The sequence below is a fragment of the Anopheles darlingi genome, chromosome 3 (genome assembly GCF_943734745.1).
Source record: "Anopheles darlingi chromosome 3, idAnoDarlMG_H_01, whole genome shotgun sequence".
NCBI lineage: Eukaryota > Metazoa > Arthropoda > Insecta > Diptera > Culicidae > Anopheles > Anopheles darlingi.
Window position 1 is genome coordinate 6,513,967 of NC_064875.1, and position 24,299 is coordinate 6,538,265.

At 49.6% G+C, this 24,299-nt stretch overlaps 3 protein-coding genes across 7 annotated transcripts in view; 1 reads left to right on the forward strand and 2 right to left on the reverse strand.

Moving 5' to 3' along the window:
* LOC125953956 (sodium-dependent nutrient amino acid transporter 1-like) overlaps positions 1 to 345 on the forward strand; it is a 13,909-nt gene extending 13,564 nt beyond the window's left edge. For all 5 annotated transcript variants that reach the window (XM_049683853.1, XM_049683854.1, XM_049683855.1 and 2 more), the window contains 2 exons: positions 1 to 22; positions 89 to 345. The exon at positions 1 to 22 is cut by the window's left edge and continues 73 nt beyond it. In XM_049683853.1, coding sequence (XP_049539810.1) covers positions 1 to 22; positions 89 to 181 — 115 coding nt within the window. In that variant the 3' untranslated portion in view covers positions 182 to 345. The remainder of the gene's footprint in view (positions 23 to 88) is intronic.
* Positions 346 to 428: 83 nt separating this feature from the next.
* Positions 429 to 1,488, reverse strand: LOC125954000 (6-phosphogluconolactonase). Its single transcript, XM_049683924.1, has 3 exons — positions 1,303 to 1,488; positions 737 to 1,236; positions 429 to 671 (listed from the first exon to the last, which is right to left on the reverse strand). The coding sequence occupies exons 1-3, from the start codon at positions 1,424 to 1,426 to the stop codon at positions 546 to 548; spliced, it is 750 nt and encodes a 249-aa protein (XP_049539881.1). The 5' UTR covers positions 1,427 to 1,488; the 3' UTR covers positions 429 to 545.
* A 640-nt stretch (positions 1,489 to 2,128) lies between these two features.
* LOC125953959 (protein CBFA2T2) overlaps positions 2,129 to 24,299 on the reverse strand; it is a 64,454-nt gene continuing 42,283 nt past the window's right edge. Inside the window, exons 3-10 of the mRNA XM_049683857.1 lie at positions 7,803 to 8,224; positions 7,546 to 7,692; positions 5,025 to 5,260; positions 4,774 to 4,951; positions 4,293 to 4,691; positions 4,048 to 4,215; positions 3,877 to 3,984; positions 2,129 to 3,795 (exon numbers count right to left, since the gene is read on the reverse strand). Of these exons, the coding sequence (XP_049539814.1) occupies positions 3,658 to 3,795; positions 3,877 to 3,984; positions 4,048 to 4,215; positions 4,293 to 4,691; positions 4,774 to 4,951; positions 5,025 to 5,260; positions 7,546 to 7,692; positions 7,803 to 8,224 (1,796 nt within the window). The 3' untranslated portion in view covers positions 2,129 to 3,657. The remainder of the gene's footprint in view (positions 3,796 to 3,876; positions 3,985 to 4,047; positions 4,216 to 4,292; positions 4,692 to 4,773; positions 4,952 to 5,024; positions 5,261 to 7,545; positions 7,693 to 7,802; positions 8,225 to 24,299) is intronic.

Genomic DNA, 24,299 nt, shown 5'->3' on the forward strand with positions numbered 1-24,299 from the left:
AAGCGGCAAAACGATAACCGACGTAAGCTACCCCACTAACCATCGGTAATCACGCCGCTAACTGGAACATCTTTTCGTTCTTTTGTAGAAAATCAAAAACTCTCTCAAACCGACAGCCGCTTGGGGTCCACTGGATCCGACCACCCATTACGAGTACAAAAAGTTCATCGACGAAGACTGAGGCGCTGGTGCATCCTGTATCCTGCAGCGAATCAGGACTAATCTTAGCGATCAGCATCAGTATTGCCAGTGTTCGCCGAACGTTTGACGATCGCGGCGATGTTGCGCGGAACGAGAAGTTTGTGTAAAGGAAGTGGTGACGTTATGTGATAATTATGGTTAAACACTTTGCTTTTAATTTATTATACGAATGTAATAAAACATGCTGCCAGTCAGCTGCTCGTAGGACAAATGCCACAGCCTAGCGTGCGAATGTTATGGTTGCTCCCCGTTAATAAAACACTCCATTTGTGCTGCCAAACACTCGAAGGCCCCGATGTGATGGTGATTACAGGTACTATCGATAACACGAAGGACCATATTCATCAAGCTCGGAAGGGATCTCCCTCGATAAGGGCTGCCGCTGCGTCGCAGGCCACAAAGATAAGCTCCCCATTGGCCGGTTCTACCAGTGAGGCCGGCAGCGATTGGTCCCGGTCGACGATGATTTTCTGAAAAAAACGATAAACGGATAAGTCCGGAACGAATCGTGCCACACTTTCGCGCATGTACTTACCTTCAAGATTTCCGCCTTTCCGCCACCTTGCGCACCGAACAGACACGCCTTGGCGGCGTTGATCAAGGGCAATGTCATAGTGACACGCTTCGGTGGAGGCTTCGGTGAGTCGGCGATCGGTGCGATCAGCTTTTTCTTCTCGCTCAACAGCGGATGTCCGGGAAAGAGTGACGCCGTATGACCATCCGGTCCGATACCGAGAATCAGCAGATCAAAGGACGGAACCTCTTCCGACGATTCGGACAATCCGAACGTTTTGCGAATCGTTCGCTCATAATCTAGGGCCGCCTCTGCCACGTCCAGTGTGCAATTTACCGGAAAGAAGGCACTCTCCGGGACATTATCGTATCGCTCCAGCAGATTGCGTTTGAAGATACCAAACGTCGATTCCTTATCCGCCGCCGGTACGATACGTTCGTCACAGAAGAAGATTTCCCATTTGCTGAAATCGGACCGCAGATCGGACATACCCTCGCACAGAATATCTGCCAGCGAACCACCTGTGGTAATTAAACCGGCGAAAGGGAGACGTTATGAAGGTCACAGAAATCCGAGCCCGCACTTACCGGAAACCCCGAGCCGGAACTTTTCCTGCTTGGCCAGCGTTTTATTGGCGAACATTTCCAGCAATCCAAGTAGCTCGTCACAAATTGCGTCACCGACACGGTAGAAGGATCGTTTGGGGGCCATTTTAATGGGGAAATTTAAGGGAAAAAGGGTCACAACTTAAAATTAATTCACTTTTTTTACAGCGATTTTGGAACGGAACAAAAAGAGGAAGAAGAAACATAACAAGCTGCTCGAGTCGAACTGCTCGACGCTTTCTGGGAAGCAGTTTGGAAAGGCACTTTTCGAGCAATTTTTTGTAGTATGAAAAAGTCTCTTTTTGTGACCCAGTCCCAGGTGCTCGAGTATTCGAAATTTCAAAATAAAAACGACCACGCCACGGGCCCCTCGAGCATTAAAACCGAAAAACGCATCGTTCACCTCCAAATTTTTCTCCCCGTGCGTGGCTACCGTGTGCAGAAAGTTCGGCAGATGCTTGGCCACCTGGGCCCCTCGAGCATTAACGGGCCACCACGAGAGAGATCCCGCATTAGTCACCGCTGGTTGGTACGATCCTTACTTCCATAGGCCATCCCGGCATGGCATGGCTCCTGTTCAGGAACTATGCTCGCGGAAATGATAGCGTTTGTGTCTGCTAAGTTAAAGCTGCGGCGCAAGCCCTTCCGACACAAAGACCACCTGCTCGGTTTCGGGCCATCGATGATTTCTCCCGCCGATAATCGATCGCCGACGGGTTCTGTTCGTGTAGAGCGGTAACTTACTTCATGTTTACTTCAGTCGCAGTAGAAAAGACAAAGAAATGCACGTCACGAAGTTTGAATTATTTTTGTAATAATTATAATTCCGCGAATTATCCATTTACATCCTAGATATGACTCAAAGAGTGCAAGAGCTTGCGGGGTAAGTTTTACAGAAAGAAGATATTTACATCATTCCAACGGATAGTAGCGCTCTAGCTGCTCTAAGTGATTTAATCACGGTTCCTTCCGCTCTATCCCTCCGTGTGCGCAGCTTAATGTGTCCACTAGAAGAATGGTACGAATAGATGAGCCTGGTTTATAGAATTTATGTTTTTGGTACCGTACACACTGCGTTAGTACACACTTCGACTTTGACAGTAGTATATACTTCTCGCGATTAGAAACTAGAGCCAGCTCGGCCAGGGCTTCTGCTGCTGGGCCTGGCTGACTTGAAGAAACAAGATACACGCTACGAAACAGAGATGCCAATAAATTAAATTCAACAATTATTATCCTACTACATGAGAGCTGGTAAATGCTAGGGCGAGCCATTAGTTCTAGGAGAAACTAAACATAAAAATCAGACCTAGTAGAGACACTACTCTCCGTACACTCTAGTTGGTTAGCCTCATTACGCTGGATCGTCCTCCGCAGGATACGATGCTCGCGATGAAAAGGAACTGAAAACGGCGGTGCGCTTAAGGGGTGGGGTCGCATTGGTTGCCTGGGGTGGTTCACCAAAAAGGAACGCGCTGTTACGTGCTGTTCAAGGTTCTGCTATTGAGTAGTTACGCTAATACGTGTATTGTAGTATGGAAAAGAATGCAAACTCGAACCGTAGTTGCTAGTAATGCAGCTGCTAATTATGATGCCCGCCAAATTGGCAGACACGATACCTCCGCATCTTTATACCCTGTTTCTGTGTCTATTAGTGTTTTATGCTGTTAAAGACAGGTAGTGCATACACATAAAACGGTCAATGGTGCAGAGATTTGTCTGTGGGCTGTTGGTGCGCTAGCGTAGTAAAGAGAGAAAAAGAGAACTTATGCGCTCTTGCTCGGAATCTACTTAATTTCTATACTCTATTAGTTGCCCTGCTGCTCCTACTCGTCATCACTGATAGTAGTAGTAATAGTAGTTTTTGTAGTACCGATAGTACCTGCCGTTGGGCCGTCGTTCTCATTCATCACCACCTAACCATATACTCGATGGGCTCAGCATTTACTTTGGAATTGTTGAAATCTACTTCGCGTACTGCTACTACTTCTCGCGCTGGCGAGCTGACCCCGTGGGGACCGCGATGCTTCCGGGAGATTCATAGCGAGGAGGAAGGCATACCTTTATTGCACCGGACGACGATGATATTTTACTTTCACGGGACTCGAAACGAAAGCGTCTAACTAACCTTCAGTAACCGCAACAACGAAAACAAACTACACTAATCGTAAGGATGATCGTGCGCTATCGATCGTTCACCATTCCTCCAGCTCAGACCGATGCAATCTGGCTGTGGAACATGCACTTGCTGACCAGCGAGGGCCACCACAACTTCGAACGCATTGGGTAATTTGACTAGCAGAGATACTTCTTCTTAGGTTTCAGCAATTTGGATCGTCATTTTGCGGCGGATGCCGTACCGTTCGCTGTACTGTTGCTTTGCTGCTGCGGTGTCGTCGAGCGGGAGGCTATGGATGTGCGGGAGCTCTGGGCATGCTTCTGGAAACTGTTCTCGGCGCGTGATGTACCGCACACCTGCAAGCAAAATACCGAGATGTTAGCTGAAAGCTCTTTGCCTTTACTATTAGGCTCAGGATGTCCAAGAGCGTCGCCTACCTGATGATGCTGGTCCCAGTCCTTGTGCTGACAAAATGATCCACAGTAACGCGCCAGATTGCACCCGGAGCAGGTTTCATTGGCCTTCCGTCCACAATTCCAGCATGCCTGCGGGAGACATAAATGTCCAGTAAATAACAAAAATACCAAGAGCACCTAAGAGAGCCTTACATTTTGGCTTCCAGTAGTAATCGGAGACTCCGCGTCATCAGCACTACCCCGGTGTATTTCGCTAAACATCTTCTCCATCTTCAGCCGCTCCTGGGCAATCATTTCCAGTGTTCGGGCTTCGGCAGCGGCCACTGCACGCTGTATCTCCATAACGGCTTGGCGCTTAACCTGTGAATACGAAGCATCTAGCATGAGACTGTCAATTGACCGGACCACCGGATGCACCCCCTTTCCGCAAAACGTACCTGATTGACAGACTCCTCGGCCGTACGTCGAAACTCGGATATTTTCTCCTCCGTCTGGCGCTTAATGTCAGCCATCGACGTATCCTGATGATCCCGGGCGTGACTGTTCTCGATACCGCGCTGCTGCAGGATCGAAATGGCGCGCTTGGTCTTCTCCACCATCGCCGAGATGCAGGTCAGCATTGTGTGGATGTTCTTCCATTCTTCCTCACCACTCGCACCACCACCGCTGCCCGAACTACCGGGACCACTGAGGCTCCCATTGCCCGGCGCGTTAGCGGAACTGGCACCACCAGTACCGGCCGCTCCAGCACTTCCACCACCGGGAGGAATTCTAGGTGGCCGATGTGACTCGGTGGAACCGGCTCGCAGTTCACGATCGTCCCGATGCAGGGAATGCTAAAAGATCAAGAAAGAAGCAGGAACAATTTAATGAAATGCATTCCAACTCCAGGCGAGTAAGATTGGGTGCCGTACTTACCAGACCATCGGAATGTGGATGAAGACCACCATTCTGGTACTCGAACAGCGCCGGATGGGCCGGATATAGCTGGGATGCACTGGCGGTGGCCAGCAGCAGTGAAGGGTGTGGTCGTTTGGTCGGTGGCAACACGTAGTCACTCCATTCCGGTGGTCCCGCCGGATGTGTATCGTATAAGCTGCAAACGGAACCAAAGAGAGGAACATTAATGAATTTACCTAATAGTTAACATCTAGCATGTCGATACTTACTTATCAGAAGCTCGTCGTTTCAATCCCAATCCATTGACGGATGCACCGGAAGCGGAACCGGCTGACGCAGCACCACTGGCGACGGCAGCTGCGGCAGCTGCAGCAGCTGCAGCCGCAGCCGTCACAGAGGAAGAAAATGGACCCTCGTGTGGTAGGAATATTTCGGCCGTTTCGGCCAGATTCTGCACGTACTCCATGACGCTGCTTTCGTTCGATCGAACGTACTGTGATGATGTCTGTGAAGGAGTAAAGAGGAAAGTTCTGATGGTTAGTTAATCTGACTATTCTTCGTCAAGCTCAGTCGTTCAAAATTTGGACTTTGATTTAGCTCCTTCAATTAGATTAAGCTATTCGGATGTTCGATCCTCTACATCTGCAGTAGATGAGTAGCACAATCTCTGTTTGTGCTAAACACTGTTCCTTCGAACAACAACCCGGCACTCAGGATTCGAAAAACTTCAGTATTCGTTTGTCAGTACCAAGGGAAAGGGTCACCAGCTGTTGTACGATATGGTGAATGATGAAGTACTGCTCCGGGGCCAGCTACCGAATGGCCGAAACTCGGCCAGATGTCGCACACAACTTTTCTCCCGGCGGCCAATAGCACTACCCGTACCATGATGGACGAACAATCTCTAGCGAACGATGGTCATGCCTCGACCATGGATCTTCAGAGGCTTCAATACCTAAGGAAGCCTCGAAGGGCGCACACTTGCTCCTAATAGCAGCCATAGCCAGCAGCTGCTGTCGTATACGTCCTTGAAGTGAGCGGAATTTGATTGGACTTTGCCACAAGCTGTCCTGTTGGCCTTGTGATCCTGTGTTTGTAACAGGGAATTTCTGAATCTAATTCGACGGGACCAAACGAACCAACACTGCCTGCCAACACTTTTAACATTGACAAAAGCATCCAAGCAGCCGATGAAAGTGCTGTTTCCACTTGCAAATTGGCCTGCTACATATGAAACCATTAATGAATGACAATGAATATGACAGGGAAAAGGAAAAAAAAGGACTTTATAAGCCGAAAACCGAGGCAAGCTGGGCAATAAAACATCGACGCACATCCGACCCCCCGGGCCCCCTTCCATTTCCATTGTCAACTTCATCTGCTTGCAAACTTCTCGAATCCTTCATAGACAAACGATTCTAAACGACTCTAAGCTCCCGGTGCTCCGATTGTTCCGATTGGCAACCGCAAAACAGCGAGCGAGCGCGAGCCATCGTTCGACCGGAAACCAACGGAAAGAGGTAACCGAGAAGTGAAAGAAACGAGCAAACGAGAAAGAGAGGAACGCGGAAACCTATTCACGGCGAACCAGGCAGAAACGAGCGTGTCGCAGCTGCACGGAATACACCGAAATTTGTTTTTCGAAAAGATTAAAATCGGAAACAGTGTTTTCTAACTGCTCGTGCGATTCCGTGCGATTCGCGCGATGGTAACGCTCCAATGCACGCCACTGCGGAGCATGCGGAACCTGCAAGACTGCGAGGGAAAGGGGAGGATGGCAATTCAGTGCCATAAACCATACCCGCGTGGTGCCCAATCAGCAGGAGCCAGGGTATCGGAGCCCGGGGGGGCCTGGGTTTTAGAATTCTTTTGAAAAGCACGAAAACAAAACCCGGAAAAAAAATCGGAAGAAGGACGAAAGTACCTTGTGCAGTACCCTTCGCTGCCGGAAGGAGGTGGGGGGCCTTCAGTACCGATTCACTTGCTCGCGAAAAGCCCCCCGGGAACACGCCAGATGGGACGTGCGCACTGACGCAACACCAACGGCGGCACAAATGGGGAATGAGGCGACAGTTCAGTTTGCCAAGCGCGCGAAACCGTCTACCGTTTAGCGGTGTTTCGACGCCATTTACGCCTTCCCCTTCGCCGGGTGGGGGTGGAGGGATGGTTGTTTTCTGTTTTCTCACCCTCCTCACCGCGGCTTCCAGCGCCTTGTATCTCTTGGTGGTTCCTCGCGAACGCGAATCGCTCGAAGGGAAAGAGTCCGACTCGCGAAGTGCATCACTGCTGCTGTCGTTCCCAGGCCCCGGTGGTGGTGGTGGTGGTATCTGGTCTGTCAATCATTCTTACGATCTTCAGAACCGGAAGTGGAGCGTGTGGTTGTTCGTGTTTTTTTTTTCGGGCCAGATGCATGGACAATATCCTGACTAGACAGAGTATAGACTGGTCTAGTTTGTACTAGGAGGTTGTTTTGCGGAACAATTCTTAAGAATATACTTTGCATGCGTTCGTCTACGTCTACGTTTGACCATAGGAATGATAAACCGATGGCGATTGACTGGTGGTATGGGAAACAAGGTATTGTATTCTATTGCGATGATAACATAAACTCAAGAAGAACATTGAAATTGATATCAAAATGTATCGCTGTTCGTTCGGGTATCATCGTTTGCTGCTTCTTTTCCATAAAACTCTTCGTATGATTGATTTCTCTTGCTAATGATGTACTAATATTGTACTAAACGTATACTAGATATATTTCCATTGCCTGCTCTGATCAATCAAAGTTACCTGTTTGTTGGATCGTGCCAAAATGTTGATCTCGCGCTGTAGTACCGGAACGTGTGACTTCAGAAACGGCACAACGTTGGTGCGCAGCGGAAAGTTGGTGGCCTCCTGTACCGCCAGCTGAAACTCATCCACCGAGATGGCTCCACTCTGAGGAAAACAAAACGATAAAGAAGAAAAATCGTGTCACTTCATTAGTCTTAAAGATCGCACACACACGCAGGCGAATTGGAGAAGAAGGTTGATCGTCGGTTTCTTACCGCCAGCGAAAGCACCAGCGAACGCACCCGATCTCCGGTGTCAACGTTCGCATCCTGTCCAAACTGTACCAGCGCCCCGAGGAATCGGCGGATTTTGAGCAGCTTGGCGGTGTCCTGCTGTGCGGCGGCGGCCGCTGCTGCTGCCGCAACCGCTGCGGCCGCCGAGGCCGGTGTAATGGCGGGCGGTGGTGTTAGACTCCCGAGGCTACCGCCGCTCCCACCACCTCCGGATCCACCACCACCGGTGCCACCGGTGGCATTACCGGTCGGTGAGGAGCTCCCGTTGCGATTGACTTGCGACGCAGCCGACCGGGGTGGCACGAGCGTGCTGTGATGGTGCGAGATCTGGGGCGAAATCGGGGAGCGCGGAGCCACGACACGGGCCCCTTCCGGTGAGTCCGGTGTGCGGCATTGCTCCTTACCTGCAACGGTTGGAGAACCAAAAAAGGAGAGAAAAGAAAAGAGACGCAAAATCAGTCAATGTGCAAGTGACAGCAGCAGCAGCAGCAGCAGCAGCAGCGATGGCGACGGTGGCTACGATGGCGACGACGGTAACATCACGACGGGCCACTCGCCACCACTCGGTGTTCGCCATTTTGTACGAAAAGAAAGAAATTAATTGAAATTTCAATCAAAATCGGTTTGCGATAGGAGCGGTGGGAAAGAGAAAGGTGAGCACCGCACATAATTGTCCAACGAAGAGCGCGCACGGTGGGGGAGAGGTAAGGGTGTTGCTAACGCAGCATTATTGCTCTGCCAAGGACACTGCTTCCACATACACCACAGGGACACACAGGACGTGCGCCGTGGAGGCGCAAGGTGCCTCTCATACCGGAGCTGACTGTTCTACCTTCCAGCACCATTTTCCAGATGCAAAACCCCGATCACCTGGTTCGCTGGCAGGTGTGGGGCCAAGGGTAAGGACACTGAGTCTACCCCCCCCCCCTTTCCCTTCTCTGGCCCTTCCATTCCATGGTACGGTGTCACACGCAGTAGTCACTAGCGGTAGCAAGCGAAGCCAAATGAAGCCTTCATTCATTCTGTTCCTGCTGCTGTTGCTCCTGCTGCTGTTGCTCCTGCTGCTGTTAGTGCTGGTCTGGTTGGTGTGCTTCATCGGTGTAGTGGTGGAAAGGTGGGAGGTTACTCTAACCCTGGACCCTGGAGCACTATTTTTACCCAAATACTGCATGTCGTGCCACTTAGACGAGCTGTTCGGTGGTGCTGCTCGGTGCCTCGAGTTGTTTTATTTCGCTTCCTTCTCGTTCACCAGAGGAGACGCACACACATAGCTGGAGCGTGGGTTTCGAGGTGCCAATGTGCAGCGTGGCGTCGTGCTACAAAAGCGTTGAACCAGCCTCCAGCCAGCCAGCCAGTCAATCCAATCAGTTTTGTAACTAATTACAAAACTGTCATAACCAAAAACTTCCCATGAATGGATAATTCCATTTCCCGGGCGCCTCACGATGGCGGTGTGGACGCCTCGGTGTGCTCAGGCGTCGCGTTGATTGAAAAGGAACAACGGCGGCGCGGTGTGGTGCGTTTGAGGTGCCGGATAGCAGGTGACTAAAACTAAAATAATTGTAAAACCCCTGCCAACCAGCAAGACCTTTGTGTGGTTGGCATCGGTGTGTAATTGCAAATTTGTTCTCAAAAATACAGAAACCTTAACAAAATGGCTTAACATGTATTTTTGAAAAACCGCATAGGGTTTTAAAGAAACTTTACAATCGTTAAAAGGCAGCAAAAAAGTAGAATACAATCGAAAAGAAGAAAGACAAAGACGAAGAAGAACCGAAAAGAAGAAAGGATGATAATGATAAGAAACAAGAGAATCATATAATGTTTAAGAGCTGTATCGTAAAGCAAATAGCAAGGAGTTGGAAAACAAAGGAAATAAGTAATCGTGCAAAATACTCAAAAACCTGCTTGTAATTTATTTTTATTCTGAACTTTTGGATTTTTCTAGACGAATGTGTTCTTGTAACAAGTTAAGAGGATCAAGAATTCTAAAGTAATATGAAGGACTCATTATCGGTGATGAATGAGCCACAACTATTTTAAAACCATTTTTTCACTACGTTAAAATTGCTACATGTTTCTACTTTATACATAAAAGTAGACCAGCATGTGTTAATTTTTACATAAAAACGGCATAATTCCAGCACTGGTTTCAAACAAATCAATTCTATCCCGTAAGGTGAAACCAGCGTTTCCAATGACACTTTGCTGAGGTGTGAGATTGAATGCAGCAGCATCACTGCACCGTCGATGCATTCGAAACCACTTCACGTACCATTTTCGCCGTCTGACACAAGCAATCCGATACCGACGACAATGCATCGCGATTGATAAAATCAGCGTATCACCTCCGTTCCTTCCCATGAACGGACATGCAGCGGGAGAGTTTCATGAGCACTATCACCACGGTTCATCGTGTCCAACCACCTTCCACAATCGGGCTTCACCATTTTATCCTTCCGAAAGAAAAAAACACAGAACGACACAACGAACTAACCCCGATCGTAGAGAGTGTGAACGGCGGTAGTGGTTGCCACTGTTGCGCTCGCTGGTCGGTGCGCTATCAGCTCGCCTCACTTATCACTCATCACCATCTAGTGCAGGTACTCGATCGGGAGGGGCGAGGTGGGGGGAGGCACGTCTGTCCACCGATTTGGGCGAGTATCGTGTTTATTGAAGAACCTCCAGCGAACGAGTTCTGCTCGCACGTTCGGAAGCAGACAACAGCGATGTGCACCCCGTGAAAGAGCAATCGAGGGCAAACGAGATATGACGACATGGATATACTATCACTAGCCTGGCAGGGATACACAGGACGGATAGGACGACGACGACGACGGCATCGTTCAGCACGCGATCCTTTTCGGGGCCGGAGTGCTCGAGATGTACCTTGTTGTGGCGCGACTCGTCGCCCGCCTTCCAGCTCGCAGATTGTGCTCGAAAGCACAATCAGCCCCGCTGAGTGCAATCAGAAGTAGAGTTTGATCACACAAAAAGTCCTGTTTCGCCCGTTCTGCATCCACCCTCCTCTTCTTCTCCTATTGTGTGTTGGTGTTGCTGAGCTGCTGCTGCTGCTGCTGCTGCTGGTGTCCGGAACATGTGCATCGTCGTCGTGTACGATGCAACACTCTCAGCAACATGACACTTCAACCTGAGAGGACACCGTGAGCCGATGCTAAGTGCTGTCTGGGGCAAATTGCTTAGCGAGCTTTTTGCCACGCTTCTCGCACAGAACCTGCGTGCCACAATGGACGCATTGGAGCTTATAGAGTTGAGTAGAGAGCGTAGATAGCGGGATGTTTAACAAACTATTATTTTTAGTGCAAAGACCTACAATACGTCTTGGTATACAAGGTTGTTTCCAAAATTTATATATTAAACTTAGATTCTCACCATAATTCAAGCAAAAGGGGAGAAAATCCAGCCAGCAAGCACTACATTCTAACAATCCCAAAACACTATTTTGACCAATCGCATGACATGGGCGATGTGTGGTGCTATTGCTGAGTGTCATGTTCAATCGACCCCCGCTATACGTTTCTCCACGAGCACCACGAGGGCTGATACGCTGGTAGCTACAAGCTACCGCGGAAACCAATCCGGTAGCAGTGCAGAACCGTAACACCGGTGCTACCTGTCATCGACCGACCTGAAGCAAAACCCGTGTTTGCGCGCGAACGTGAGAAAGCGACCAACTGCGAGTCCTTAAACACCGGCGAGGCGCGAGACCGCTCGTTGATGGGTCCGAGATTGAAAGCAGCAACCTGGCACACCTCCTATCACCGTTTCGCCATTTGCAGCGGCTAGTAATAACGAACGCTGTGTGTTTAATCCCTTCAAACAGGACCTCCTCCCGGAAAAGGAGTGAGCATGAATAGTTTGAATAGCCAGGACCGGACCGTACCGAACTCACCGGATAAAGTGCATCAATCGGATCGCTGTGTGTGTGTTTGTGTGTGTTTGCGCGATTCTTTTCCTGCATCCATCCATCCATCCATCAATCTCGCGATGATGCTCGATGAAATGTTTAATCCGAAAGTCCAAACGTCCACACCAGCCAGCCAGCCAGCCAGCCAGCGCCACATGCATTTCACATTTAATCAAAGCGCAATGGCGGAAAGGATGACGGACTATCCCTTTCTGTCGTAGCACACCCCCGGGGGGGGGGGGGGGGGGGGGGGGGGGGGAGCCCAGGGCGTTTGTGATATCAGCATCAGCATCAGCATCGCATCACATGGCGGCCGTTTTTACATTTTCCCGGCGATTAAATCGATTGGAAACGGTTTTGCCAGTGACAGGTGCTGACGACGGCGCCGGCGGCGGCTGCGTCCCATCCCCGCACACCCATGACGCACCGCACGCTTCACGCTAATCGGTCTGGTGGGTGGTGGGTTGACTGCGAGCGCCCGTGCGACGATGTTATTACTGATGCTGCTGCTGCTGCTGCTGCTGCTGTTGCTCCTGCAGCTGACACTCCAGCGGTGATCGTTGATGGCACGTCCAAAAGTGTAATGTCAATGGAATCACATGCTGTCCCTGTCTTCCTTCCGCCCTTCCCCTTCTGCTAGCACATTGGCCAAGGCCATTCCAGTTCACATCAATCCCATCCGCGGTCCGGCGTCAGGTTGAAGGTGATGTGTTTTCTCCATTCAGCCGCCCAACAGCAGCTAATGCGTGCTGAGAGGCTGCCTCGGCCACCAGATGCCATTTGTGGCAGGGGCTCTCTGCTGCCTCGCCACTCCAATGTTGTTACCAAACCAACATCGAGCAACGGAATAGTAACGAAAAGGCGCCACACAACACATGTGCCGCACGTGGTTATGATTTTCTAATTTAAAAACCAAACTCCGTCAAGCCCCGGATGAGGGCCGCACAGCCTGCGCTAGAATGATTGAATGGTGTTGCCGTGTTGCTATGGTGGTCAGCAGTTCAAGTGCGATCGGTGCAATATCGGGTTTTTGGTGTTTTCTATTCGAATGTTCATGTTCGATTGTGGTTTGCAGCAATTATTGAAATACTGTTATTTTAAGATTAAGAGAATTTAACATTTAACAACCACTCATAACAGTTGTAAATGGTACCTGTAATTTGACAAAATTTGTGGTTTTTTTTAAATGAAAGTTCATTAAATTTAAAGCGAAATATTTAGTGCCGACGATGTGTACCTTTGTACCTTTAAGTACAATAACAAACGAAGAAAACAATTGGAAAACACATGTGCTAATGGCGCAACACCTAGCATACCGCTCATTAAGCAACTGCCAGCTCGTCGAGCCACCAGTCTGATGACACCAATTCTTGGCCAAATTTGCTACACAAGATGACAAGTACCGAGACAATATTTAAACGAGCGAACGTTCGCAGCGCCTCCAGACGACTGATCATCTGTTAATATTGATCCAGAGAATGAGAATACCGTACTCGCCGACACATAGGCGGCCGCCTCCGGGTTGTGCAAATACGATTAAACGATCGTTCCCGTGCTCCTCAAAACAGAAAAAAAAAAACCGGGTGGCCAACAGATCTTCAGACGAGCAAACGACCGCCCTCAAAATGACAAACCAGTGAGCCACAAACCTGTATGCGTATCGAGCCTTGCGCCTCGAGCCACACTAATTAAACAAAACACGTTTGTGCGACATGCTGTTGATACAATGTGGCTAGTGCCAACGTTCATTAGGGGGGAAAAAAACCCTGGAAAACCTATCGAGCAAACGGCCAATCGTCTTCTCCTCCTTTTGCTCCTCTTCCTCTGGAACCAAACGCCCGAAAAACCTCAAAAATTTGAATATTAAACAATGACACACGCGCGTTCCTCTGTCGGCAACAATTGATATCGATTCATGTTCACCGCCATGAGCAAAGGGGTCACGGCAAAGGGGTGGGGGCCTTGTTTGCCTCGATACTAACGTTGGCACAATAGTGTGTGTTCTTGGGAGACGAACAGAAGCAGAACTCGCATGTCGCTTCGCTCGTCTGCACATTCCGGGCTCCCGGGTGTTGCACAGCATGTGCAGCATAATAATTTTTCTGCACAACACAACCCTGAATTCAATCCAATTGCTGCGTTTCCTCTGATAGTGGAATTCTCTCTTACTCTCTCTCTGTTACGGACATCTTAAACGGACCAGTCATCATCCAGAACCAGTGGAGTTCACCATCAGCATCAATCCCACGGTAGCTGGAGGTCATCGGCCAAGCAGAACACCGACCTTTCTCCTCTCCAATTCTCCCCAAAAAACCGAATCAGACATGGGAAGGACATGCTCCACAAAAAAAAAGGAACGACACCCGAACCAGACCAGACATCCCGACACTATAGTCCCAACACTGACCGCACTGGACCGCCATCCCCTTGCCTTGGCTGCTGGTCACTGTGGGAACGCGTCACAAACATTTTGGTCTGCATAATATTTATTTATGATATTTCCGGGCTCCGGTATCGTGCGGTTAGACTCATTATAAATATGGGTCCCTACCCCCTGGGACGCATCGCACACCCGGGACCGAGATCTACCACCGGTGGTGACCACAGATCACGCGAGCCGTGATGGAACCCGGAATGAGAGGAGAACAATCGGATATTCTCGCATGGATCTGCCCAAACCATCACAGAAGATGAAAAGCATCGCCAACATGTCCACAAACACACACAAACACACACATACACACTGGGAGGACGGGGGCAGTGTGCGTCTGCAAATGATGCCAGGCCACCAGCCTTCACGGAGGGTGGTTGGGGACGGGACCGAAACCACAAAAGCAGGACACATCTACGCATATAGACACGGCGTGTATCGCAAAGCGGGCGCCAGCGCCGAAACGTCAGTGTCCTGTTAGAGACGGCCACTCCAGACCACGGACCACGATGCTGTCCGATGCATCTGGTCGCCTCTGGAGGAGGCAGCACACCGAGGAACGAGTGATGGTGCTGGATAGCCGGCAAGGACACAAGCCAAGTCCCGCGACGTCCTAAATAATATGCTGGTCTCGATTTCGTGTTTACCTGGTAAGGGCAAAAAGGCTGGGACCCAAACTACTAGGTCCTGAATTGCCTCACATCCTTGCAGGAACAGTTGTAGTTCAGCATTTGACATACAAAAAGTACCTCTCCCGGTGATACAGGACCCGATGATGAACGACCTCTACACCAGAAAGGAAATATGCGGGCTCCAAGAGCTACTACCTCTATCTCTTTGTCTCTTCTTTTGTTTATTTGCTCCCGTATTTACTTTTCATGTTTTCTGCTGGCTGAAAGGTACTATTATTGTTTATGCTTACATCGCACTTACAGTACTTTCTGTGCCAAAAACTCTTCGCGAAATATAAGATGAAAAAATTGTGTTTCTCCTGATCTTATGTTGCTTGCTTCATATTCATGATATTTATAATAAGAAAGTTCGTTGATACAACCTTAATTTTTGTTGGTTTCAAGCTTCGAGCCTCAGTCGTAGGGTTTATAATTCAATCAGTTTGTCTAATAAGCTATTTCTGGACCAATTGAATGTTGTTAAAGAGTACTTACATCAACTTGTAAGATTCTAAAACGTTTTTATGACGTAAATATTGTGGGTTATCACACACCGTTCCAGAAAAACACATGCACTCACGTTGAGGTGAACCAGAAGAATCATCTATGCTATGAATCGCATTACTAACTAACTCAAAGATCACTACGTTTTATGAGAAGTGCTGCTCATTGCTATCATAGCCTACTAACAAATAACATTAAAATTCAAACGTGCAACATTATCGCGCTAAAAATAATGAAATTTATTTCCAAAACGCAACCTTCTCGCTGACTCCATCAATTGACGCGCTTTACTTTACACCGCGTGTTTACGTTCATTGATGAACCCAACAACCCTCGGGGCTACACGTAACCGTGGCTGCACTTTTCACTCTCTGGAACGCCCTTCGTAAACAGATAATCCCAGCCCACAAACGGCCTACTTACAAAGCAAAAATATTCCGTGTAAAATATATGTTTTCCCTCCACCGATCGGATGCGATAGTCAAGGAGGAGCAGCTTTCTAATTTGGCGCCACTTCCGGTAAAAATATCTTCGAGCCATTTTTGCGCTGCAGGAATGGGAGAATTGTTTACGCGGACTTTTTTGTGTTTTCGGGGAATTAGGCGCTCTATTAGCCTGGAACTCCAGGAACAGACAAACCACGCTTTGCCGGAAGCATGTTTTGGGTGTACTGAGTAAGGGAACGAACTGGAAGCACACAGTTCAGGACTTCAGTAGCAAAATGATGCAGGAAGTGTTCCCATTCCATCCTGCGTCGAGGGTTTGTGTAGGTGAAAAAAAAGTTTTTCTCCTCATAAAACAAAAAACCTTTGAAAATAAAGGAGAACAAGATGTTGTTCTATATATTCAATCGTAGGGATCTTTTCCTACGCAGAATTATACCACTGGAGTATTCCAGCCGACGGGCTTGGGTTGGGAAAAATAGGGAATCAAAACACCCCAACGCCGGAAGATCATCGGGGAAAAACATCTCAAGATGGGGAGAATAAGCGCACGATACGGCGAAAAGTTCACGAGTCAGCCTGTCAAGTGCAAGCAATTGTGTTGCAAACCTATTTAAGGTCTTACAACTAACATATGAAAAATACAAAATGGTTTGTGCTAAAAATATATTGAAATCAATCAGATCCAAACAAATAGAAGTTCCTCCTTGGGAGTATCATTCATAGTCATCAACAATCATTACAATCCTCCACGATAAGGCCTCCAGCTGCTGTTAAAGAAGGATTAGAGAAAGCACATGCAAACACACACAAACACACGCGCGCACATACGCTTGTGACAACCAGATACTACGCTCGACGCCCAGCTCGACGAAGACAGATTACATGTGTGGCGTTGCGGCTCCAACCATCGAGATCAACGTCAACGGTGATGAAAAAGGGAAGGGAGGGTAGGTGAGAAGCCTGCCTGCATGATCTAATGCGGCAATTTATGGGAGTTTACATTTGTTTTGCAGCTTTACAGCGAGCAGACCATACTACGGACCAGAGAACGTATCGTCAATACCCATTACCACTGGTGCCCGATATCCGATAAAATAGAAGAAGTGGCTGGAAACGTTCCAGCGCGATGGCACAGCTGCACAGTGGGTTCACGGTTACGGCTCTTGGCATTCTCGACCATCACGCTTGATCCGTTCTGACAAATCCTCAGAAATCCTTGGCAAATCTGAATTGTGACTGAGTGCTGTTGCTGGAATGTTTTGCAAAGAATCACCAGCAAACGTAATCACAATGCTTTTAACAGTTGGTAATACCAAGTACGGATTTTAGAACAAATAGTATCCGTTTTTTTTTGTTCTAAATGGTATGAGCAAAGCGAACCTACTTGGAAACATTCCTATCCTTACACAACACAACGGACACCACAAATAGCCTCACCGACACAAGCAGGAATAACAGGTTGTGCAACCTCAGACAAGCCTCCAATTCTGCTGCTGGCCATTCTATAGATAGGATATTTCCCATCCACGTGCGCGTTAGCGAATAATCACTTGGCTGGATGCTGGACTGCTGGATTGCACAACGCCACAACACACCGCACCAGCCTATTAACGGCTGCCCTTTGTGTGCCGACCAACGACAACGACGACTGGCAGAAACATGAGAATTATTTATAGACCCCCACGACCCCTCCAGACAGGGGACAAGCCTCCAGCAGTCCAGTAGTACTGCTTGCTACTGACACCCGGGGCCAGCGCTTTCTGGTTCCTTTTTTAGAACGGTTCGTGAAAAATACTCCAAACCAGCACAATCGACAATTGACAGCGACAATTGTCCGCACCATGGACATGGACAGAGCGAGATTTGAAGCGGGAAGCAGGAGAAGGAACGTAGCCAATTATTGCATCGTGGGGGAGGGGGTGTACTCCGCGAGTAAAGTCCGGCGTGCGAAAGGCCAAGTAGTCTTCAACAAATCATTATAAATCGCGTATTGTACCGGTCGGACCGGTCGGTTGGTCGGCGTGTCACTTGCAGACTCTTGCTGGTGTGGTTCGTGTGGTGGCCAGGGTCGTCGAGGCCAGAGCCAGAAGCAGACGCTAAACAGACTCTGCCCTGGGAGCGTGAGCCAGCCAGCCAGCGAGCCAGTGGTTGGCTTTCAAAGTCTGGCAATCGTCCTCCGACGGGGTTTTCCTCGGGCTGAGCGCCGGAAGCTGATCTTGATAGCTTCTGCCTCTCTCTCGTTCTCTCGTATCTTCTCCGAAGCAGAAGCCTCTTTTGGAGGAAGAAGAGAGAACAGTGAGTGTGCCGCCATGGCGCAGACATTGACTGCGGCTGGCAGTGACGAGAGTATTCATTCACGCACACCACCATCACCACCACTGCTGCGTTGGATCCCCCACTGTAGGGGGATGCTGCTCCAGCATCCTCAGAAGTCGACGAGTGGTGTGGAGGGAAAGAAAGACCAGAAGGAGGCTAGCAAGCCAGCCGTCACGATAAGGACTTGGCGGAGTTGGGCTCTCTCTCGCTCTCTCTTTGGGGTGCTCTCCACGAAGGACAAGCGAGGACCAGCGGGGGCACCAGATGTGCCCGTTATAGTAATGAAGATACCAGGAAGGCTCGTCGTCGTCGGCGTCGTCGTCGTTGGCGTCGTCCAGAAGCGTCTCAATTTCGTTGCCCAGATGATGCTACTGCTGCATCGCCAGGCCACCGTGGTCCAGCTGTATTCGCGCGCACGCGGGTGCTCTCTCTCTAGAGGGTTAATCACTTCTGGTTCTGACCATCACCACCACCACCGTGGTGCCTGATGGTGCCAGACATCGTGGTGGTGACCGGTACCAGACCTTCCATACTAGACGGCTTCTATCTCTCCGCTTTGCACAACAAAACCCCTCCTCTCGATGGCCGACCGGACTTCCTCATCCCACTCTCCAGCGCCAGCACACCAGGCCCCAGACCAGGAGAAACCAGAATCCCGAATCCCGGAACATCATCCCGAGACCCAAACCAGAAGCGAAGCGAACGCATTTCATTACAGACGGCGGCAGCAGTAGCAGCAGGTTTCTGTTTTCTATTACTTCTCTCCATCCACATCGCACTGTCTCTCTCTTTCGTGCTCTCTCTCTCTCTCTCTCTCTCTCTCTCTCTCTCATGCAAGGGGGCTCTGCTGGACGATGGTGAAGGTGATGATGATGGGGATGCCATACCATACACACGCCAGCCCCCGCATTCCGTTGGCCATCTGGTGCTGATGATGTTTGGAATTCCTTTTACCGCTTTCCACGCCGCCCTCCCAGCCAGCCAGCCAGACACCCGCGGAAAAGGGGGCTATGGCTGTGTGCCTGTGTCTGGTCTGGTTGTGGCTTTGGCCACACTCGGCATGGCCTTGTCATTGTCAGTCGTCGCCGTCGCCACCATGTGCCGCCGCCACCCCCCGAAGGTCGAAGAATGACTGACTGCCGGCCGTCCACGCGGCCGCTATCCCCGGCACCACTATCAGAGCACCGGCCAGCACCTTCCGGTTAATGTCCAGGTTCTGCTCTATCTGTCTCGACTCTCTCCACGCGCGCGCGCGTGTGTGTGTCGGTCCTGGGGCTCATATCAGTACCGAGGGCAGTGTGTAGTTGGCTTTTGTCATTATCGACGCGAGCGTGTCCCTCCCGGGGGGGGAGTGTGCAGATCAGTGGCAGTGGCACCACTTCAACCAGAGGACACGCTGCCAGTGACGTAATGCAGATTTGTTCGCGCCGTGGTCGGTCGGTCGATTGCTGCTGCTGCTGCTGCTGTATGCATATGTTTGCCGTACAGGATGACCTGCTGCTGATGCTACTACTGACTGCTTTGTTGAAGAGGCATTTCCTATGGTCTCAGAAACGCCGCCAACAGTGCGCGCCTCCAGTGCCGATGACGTGTAAAGTTATCGAATTATCATCACACAAACACACAAACGCACACACATGCTTTGGTGGACCATTTTGGGGAGCAAAACATGGCATCCTTACACAGCGAGGACACGGTATAGTTTATCATATAAGATCGAATGATTTATGTGAGGGCTTCTAACATACAGCAGCTGAGATGTGGTAGACAAAACTGCTCCCCGTCCATTGTTTGAAGCCAATTATTTGCATGAGAGAATCTAGAATTCAGTATCGATCCTTTTTTCTTGACGCACAATACATCAGAACTGTCAACTAAAGGCAGTAATATGATGTAACACCTTTTCAGTGACTGATTGGACCCCTTCTTTATACGTCAGTTGAAGTATTTTAATGTAATTGAGTTTTGCTGTTCTTGAAAGAATTCTTTCAAATGGATGCTTGAAGAAGACGGGACTCAAACAGTAGATTTTCTCAGGTAGCACGTGGACACGCTACCGATTGAGTTAATTCCTAGAAGGTGATTGCAGCCTCACAGCCTCACATACATACAGTACATCAACTCCATTACAAAAGTTTCACCGAAAAAAAAAATTCCAACTCGATTTCAATGACGAATTACCAAACAATGATCGCTCAACACCAAGAGTAACAATTCATGGTTTAAAATATTCACCCAAAAACCGATTACCACCGATGCATGTGGGTATGCGTCAGCTCTTCAGCGGCACAGAGCATCTAAATTTAATCGCAACGCTAGGAAAATGCATTTCCTGCGGTCTGAACCATTCGTTCGTACCGTTTGTTTCAATTTTTTGTTTAATTTTCTGTTCTGTAGCGCATTCGCCACCTCCACTCCAGCGGCCGAATCGAAGGTGTTGAGCTGTGGTGGTGGTGCTTGCTGCGGCAGGCAGCGCAGTGTGTGCAGTGATCGGGAAAATTTGCAGCTGGCCAAAGCGGGCCCTGCGTCGGTTTCCCGTTTTCGCCTTCGCTTTTCCTCATTTTCGTTTTCGCTGCTTCCTCTTCCCCTACGCCTCGTGTCTGGCCAGCGGCGGGTGGTGGGCGCTGCTGGGAGCTTCCAGCAGGTTTTCCACGCCCGCTCACGCCTACAGCTGCCGTTGTTGTGCAGCCGATCGAGTTCACGCGAGGCGTCGTCGTCGTCAGCACGGCCACGGACTAAAGTGGAGTGGCTGAGGTATTAAAATATTTATTTTTCTATTTTAAATAAATTGTACGAAAACAAAGGCAGACACACACAGACACACTCCATGTGTTGGTGTGTATGTGTGTGCGTGTGCGAGAGGCAACACTTTTAGCGGCCGGTGCCGGTACGCGTTTATTTTGGAAATTGTCACCAAACCAAGTGGAGCAGAGACGGTGACGGAGACGTAGACGGAGAAGGTATTAGGCCGAGAGCAGCCAGTTTTGTGGCCGGCCCGTATGTTTTTCCAGCGTGGAAAAGCGGGAACCGTGGGTTTGTGCGTGGGTAACAGCTGGATAAACGAGAGAGAGAGAGAGAGAGAGAGAGAGAAAGAGAGAGAGAGAAAGAGAGAGAGAGAGAGAGAGAGAGAGAGAGAGAGAGAGAGAGAGAGAAAGAGAGAGAGAGTGTGTGTGTCCCATTCAAGAGACCCATTCAAGCGGACACGCACACAGCACACCGGCTGTACCGGAAAATGCGTTTCAACGCGTTTGTGAAAATTCATGATTCAAGTCCCAGAACCAGTAGACCAGTGGGCGAGCGGCTGGTTTGTGAAGCAGAATTTAACGAAAATTGGCGCATAACCATCCTCGCTCGGGAGTGGAATTTATGCTTCATTTTCAACGCACTGTTGCTGCGTGTTCCATTTGTCTGTATTTGATAAAAAGAAAAATACATACTCTATTCATCTATTTATATCACGTCTTAAAGTAAAAGATGAATCAAAGTACAATAATTGTTCCTCATAAAATCGAGCCTCATATGCCATAACGTATACAGGAAGACAACTGCCATTATTATCTGCCACATCAACATGCAAACCAACACAACCAAGTAAGCATTGAAGCTCTTATGCTTCTTGAGCAACGCACAAACAATCAAACCACATGCAATGCTTCGTTTCCTTCGGTTCGGGCTCTCTCAAACCAATGCTTTATGTTTTGTGGTCCGCGGCCACCCTGCCCCCTCCCACTCCGAAAGCAAAGGCCCGATCAACACGATCCGTTTTCCCGATTGAAAAGCTTAAATCGTCCTTAATGTGGCCGGTTCACCATCATGCGAACTATGCTACTGCTGCTGCTGATGCTTTACGGGCTACCAACACAAACAAGAAAAAGGGAGTCCGAAGGGTCCTCTAGTGGGTGGTGCCACCACACCACAACCTCCCTCTTCTCCGGATCCGTGTGGGAAAACTCATCGATTGCATCGAAATGTGGCAATAAAAATCTCTTCTCACCGCGGGTACTCCGCCGCCTCCTATCCGCTGCGCTGCGGATGTTTTCATGCGCGACCTTCCGTCGGGGGGTGGTGGAAAAACCTGCGCCATCCCCTTCCCCATACCTCAAGTTCCCAGACTATCCCTACTGCTCTCTCTCTCTCTCTGTCTCTGTTTCGCTTTTGTGGCCGAACCGAAGAGTTTGATTATGTTTTCCACCCCGTCCACCGATGTATTTTCCTTTTTTTCTTGCCTTTTTTTCCTTCTTTTGTTTTTCTTCAGGTTTTCCACACCGATGGCGGGTCGGCACGGCTGCGGTCTCCCTTCAATTGCCTCCTTCCATCACCATCAGCTGACTGCGTTCGCACACCGGAGGGCGATTTTCCTCGCCGTTCGGTCACCTCTCCCCCGGTGGGTGCGTTGTTGGTCCTGCGGCTTAATTTACCGTCCAGCCAGGGACAGTGGGAAAGGGAAAGGCTGGCGTGCAGTAGTGGCGAGACTCAGACCCGACCCGCGCCACTCCCTCTCCAACACCACAGGTTTGGCGAAAGAATTGCGAGGATGATTTTGCAGATGGATGCACACAAGCCGTCATGTTTCCCAAAAACCTTTTCACCACCGGTCGTTGTGTCGGAGAGAGAGGGAGAGAGAGGGATTTTAAATGTGTGTGAGTGTGGCTGTATGTGTGCGTGTGTATGAATTCCTTTTTTTTCCTTCCCCGGCGAACGGTGGCGAAGGATTGCAGCGTTTGCGCTCGACCGAAGCGCGCCTCGAAGGAATCGACTGACGAAGGAAGAAAGGAAGGAAGGAAGTTTGCTGTCTATTTGCCCTCCCTCTCATTCACTCCTCCCACCTCCTTCACACCTCACTTCTCGCTTGTTTTTCTGGCCGCGTTTTTGCCGAAGTCGTCAACGAATTCGCTGCTCGAGCTCGAGGTCCTCCTTCGGGGCTACTACTTCTGGGACCATTTCATGTGCCATTCGCACGTGAACCGGACGGACTTGGACAAACAAGCGTGTGAAAGGAAAACAAATGCCACCATCGGTTGGTTGGTTTCTCGGCTGGTTCGGCCGATCGGTCGTCGACGGTGATGAGACCATAAACATGGGATGCCCGCGCCCGCGGATTTACCACGTCTAGGACATTGGGACAGTCGCGAGGTGAAAGACGGTCCCCGCCAGCAGCACTTCAAATACTAATACTGGAGAGCGCATAAGATTATTTGTTTTACAATCAAAACGAGTAAAACAGATAACATGAGCCTGTTAGTTGGTACAAGATAACCTTATATAAAGATACTTGATATTCATTTAAAACTTTAGCGAGTTTAAAGAGTAATTACAAGCAAATTCACAGAATGAGTGAGTAAAATATCGATGTGCAACGAAATTATTCCACCTTTTACGCACTCACAAACGGAGGAAATTGCAATGGGCTTCCTTTTTTACGATTCTTAGCGATAAAGTTGCATTCGCGTCTCGGCACCTTTACAGCATTCCGACGGATAGGTATTACTACCACTAATTCACTGGATTCTGCTAACCGATTTACAACCCAATCCAAATTGTATTAGAAAAGTGCGAACGTGAACAGAACCTGGAGCCGAAACTCTCATACCATCCACTCCGAAACGATGTAATTGCAGCTGCCGGACGTGCCGGACGGTCAATCTCGTGTCTTAGCATTATCGCACGTACTGTCAGGCGCTCCCTCTACACAGAACGTTGCCGGGGCCTTCCTTCTCCACTCTTTCACCGTCCACTTCTCCTCAGTGAAGCAATTCCAATTTGTTCGCTAATGTTGATTCAACGAAGCCGGATTCCCCCCCGGCAAATACTTGGATCGTAGACCGCTACAGGACGCTCGCTGCGCTCCTGTGAAGTCCTGCGTACGGCATGCGTAAAGCTGCAACACGCGACGGCACGATGGGCAACGATCGTTTGCTGGTTTGCCGCCCCGGAAACCAATCAAGATCCGGTGGTCGCGATGGATCAATCAAATCTGCTGGCGCCTTCGCTTGCCGCTGTTGCTGCTGCTGCTGCTCTGGTGCGCTCCTGCCCCATGCTCCTGCGGCCAAACACTTAGTGGCCATTACCATTTTGCGCCATTTCGCCGCCACCACAATGGGGGTTTTTGCCGTCGTGCCGTGGCGGAGGTGCCACGCAATTTGCATAAATAGTTTTGTTTACGCGGGAAATCGTGGGAAAACC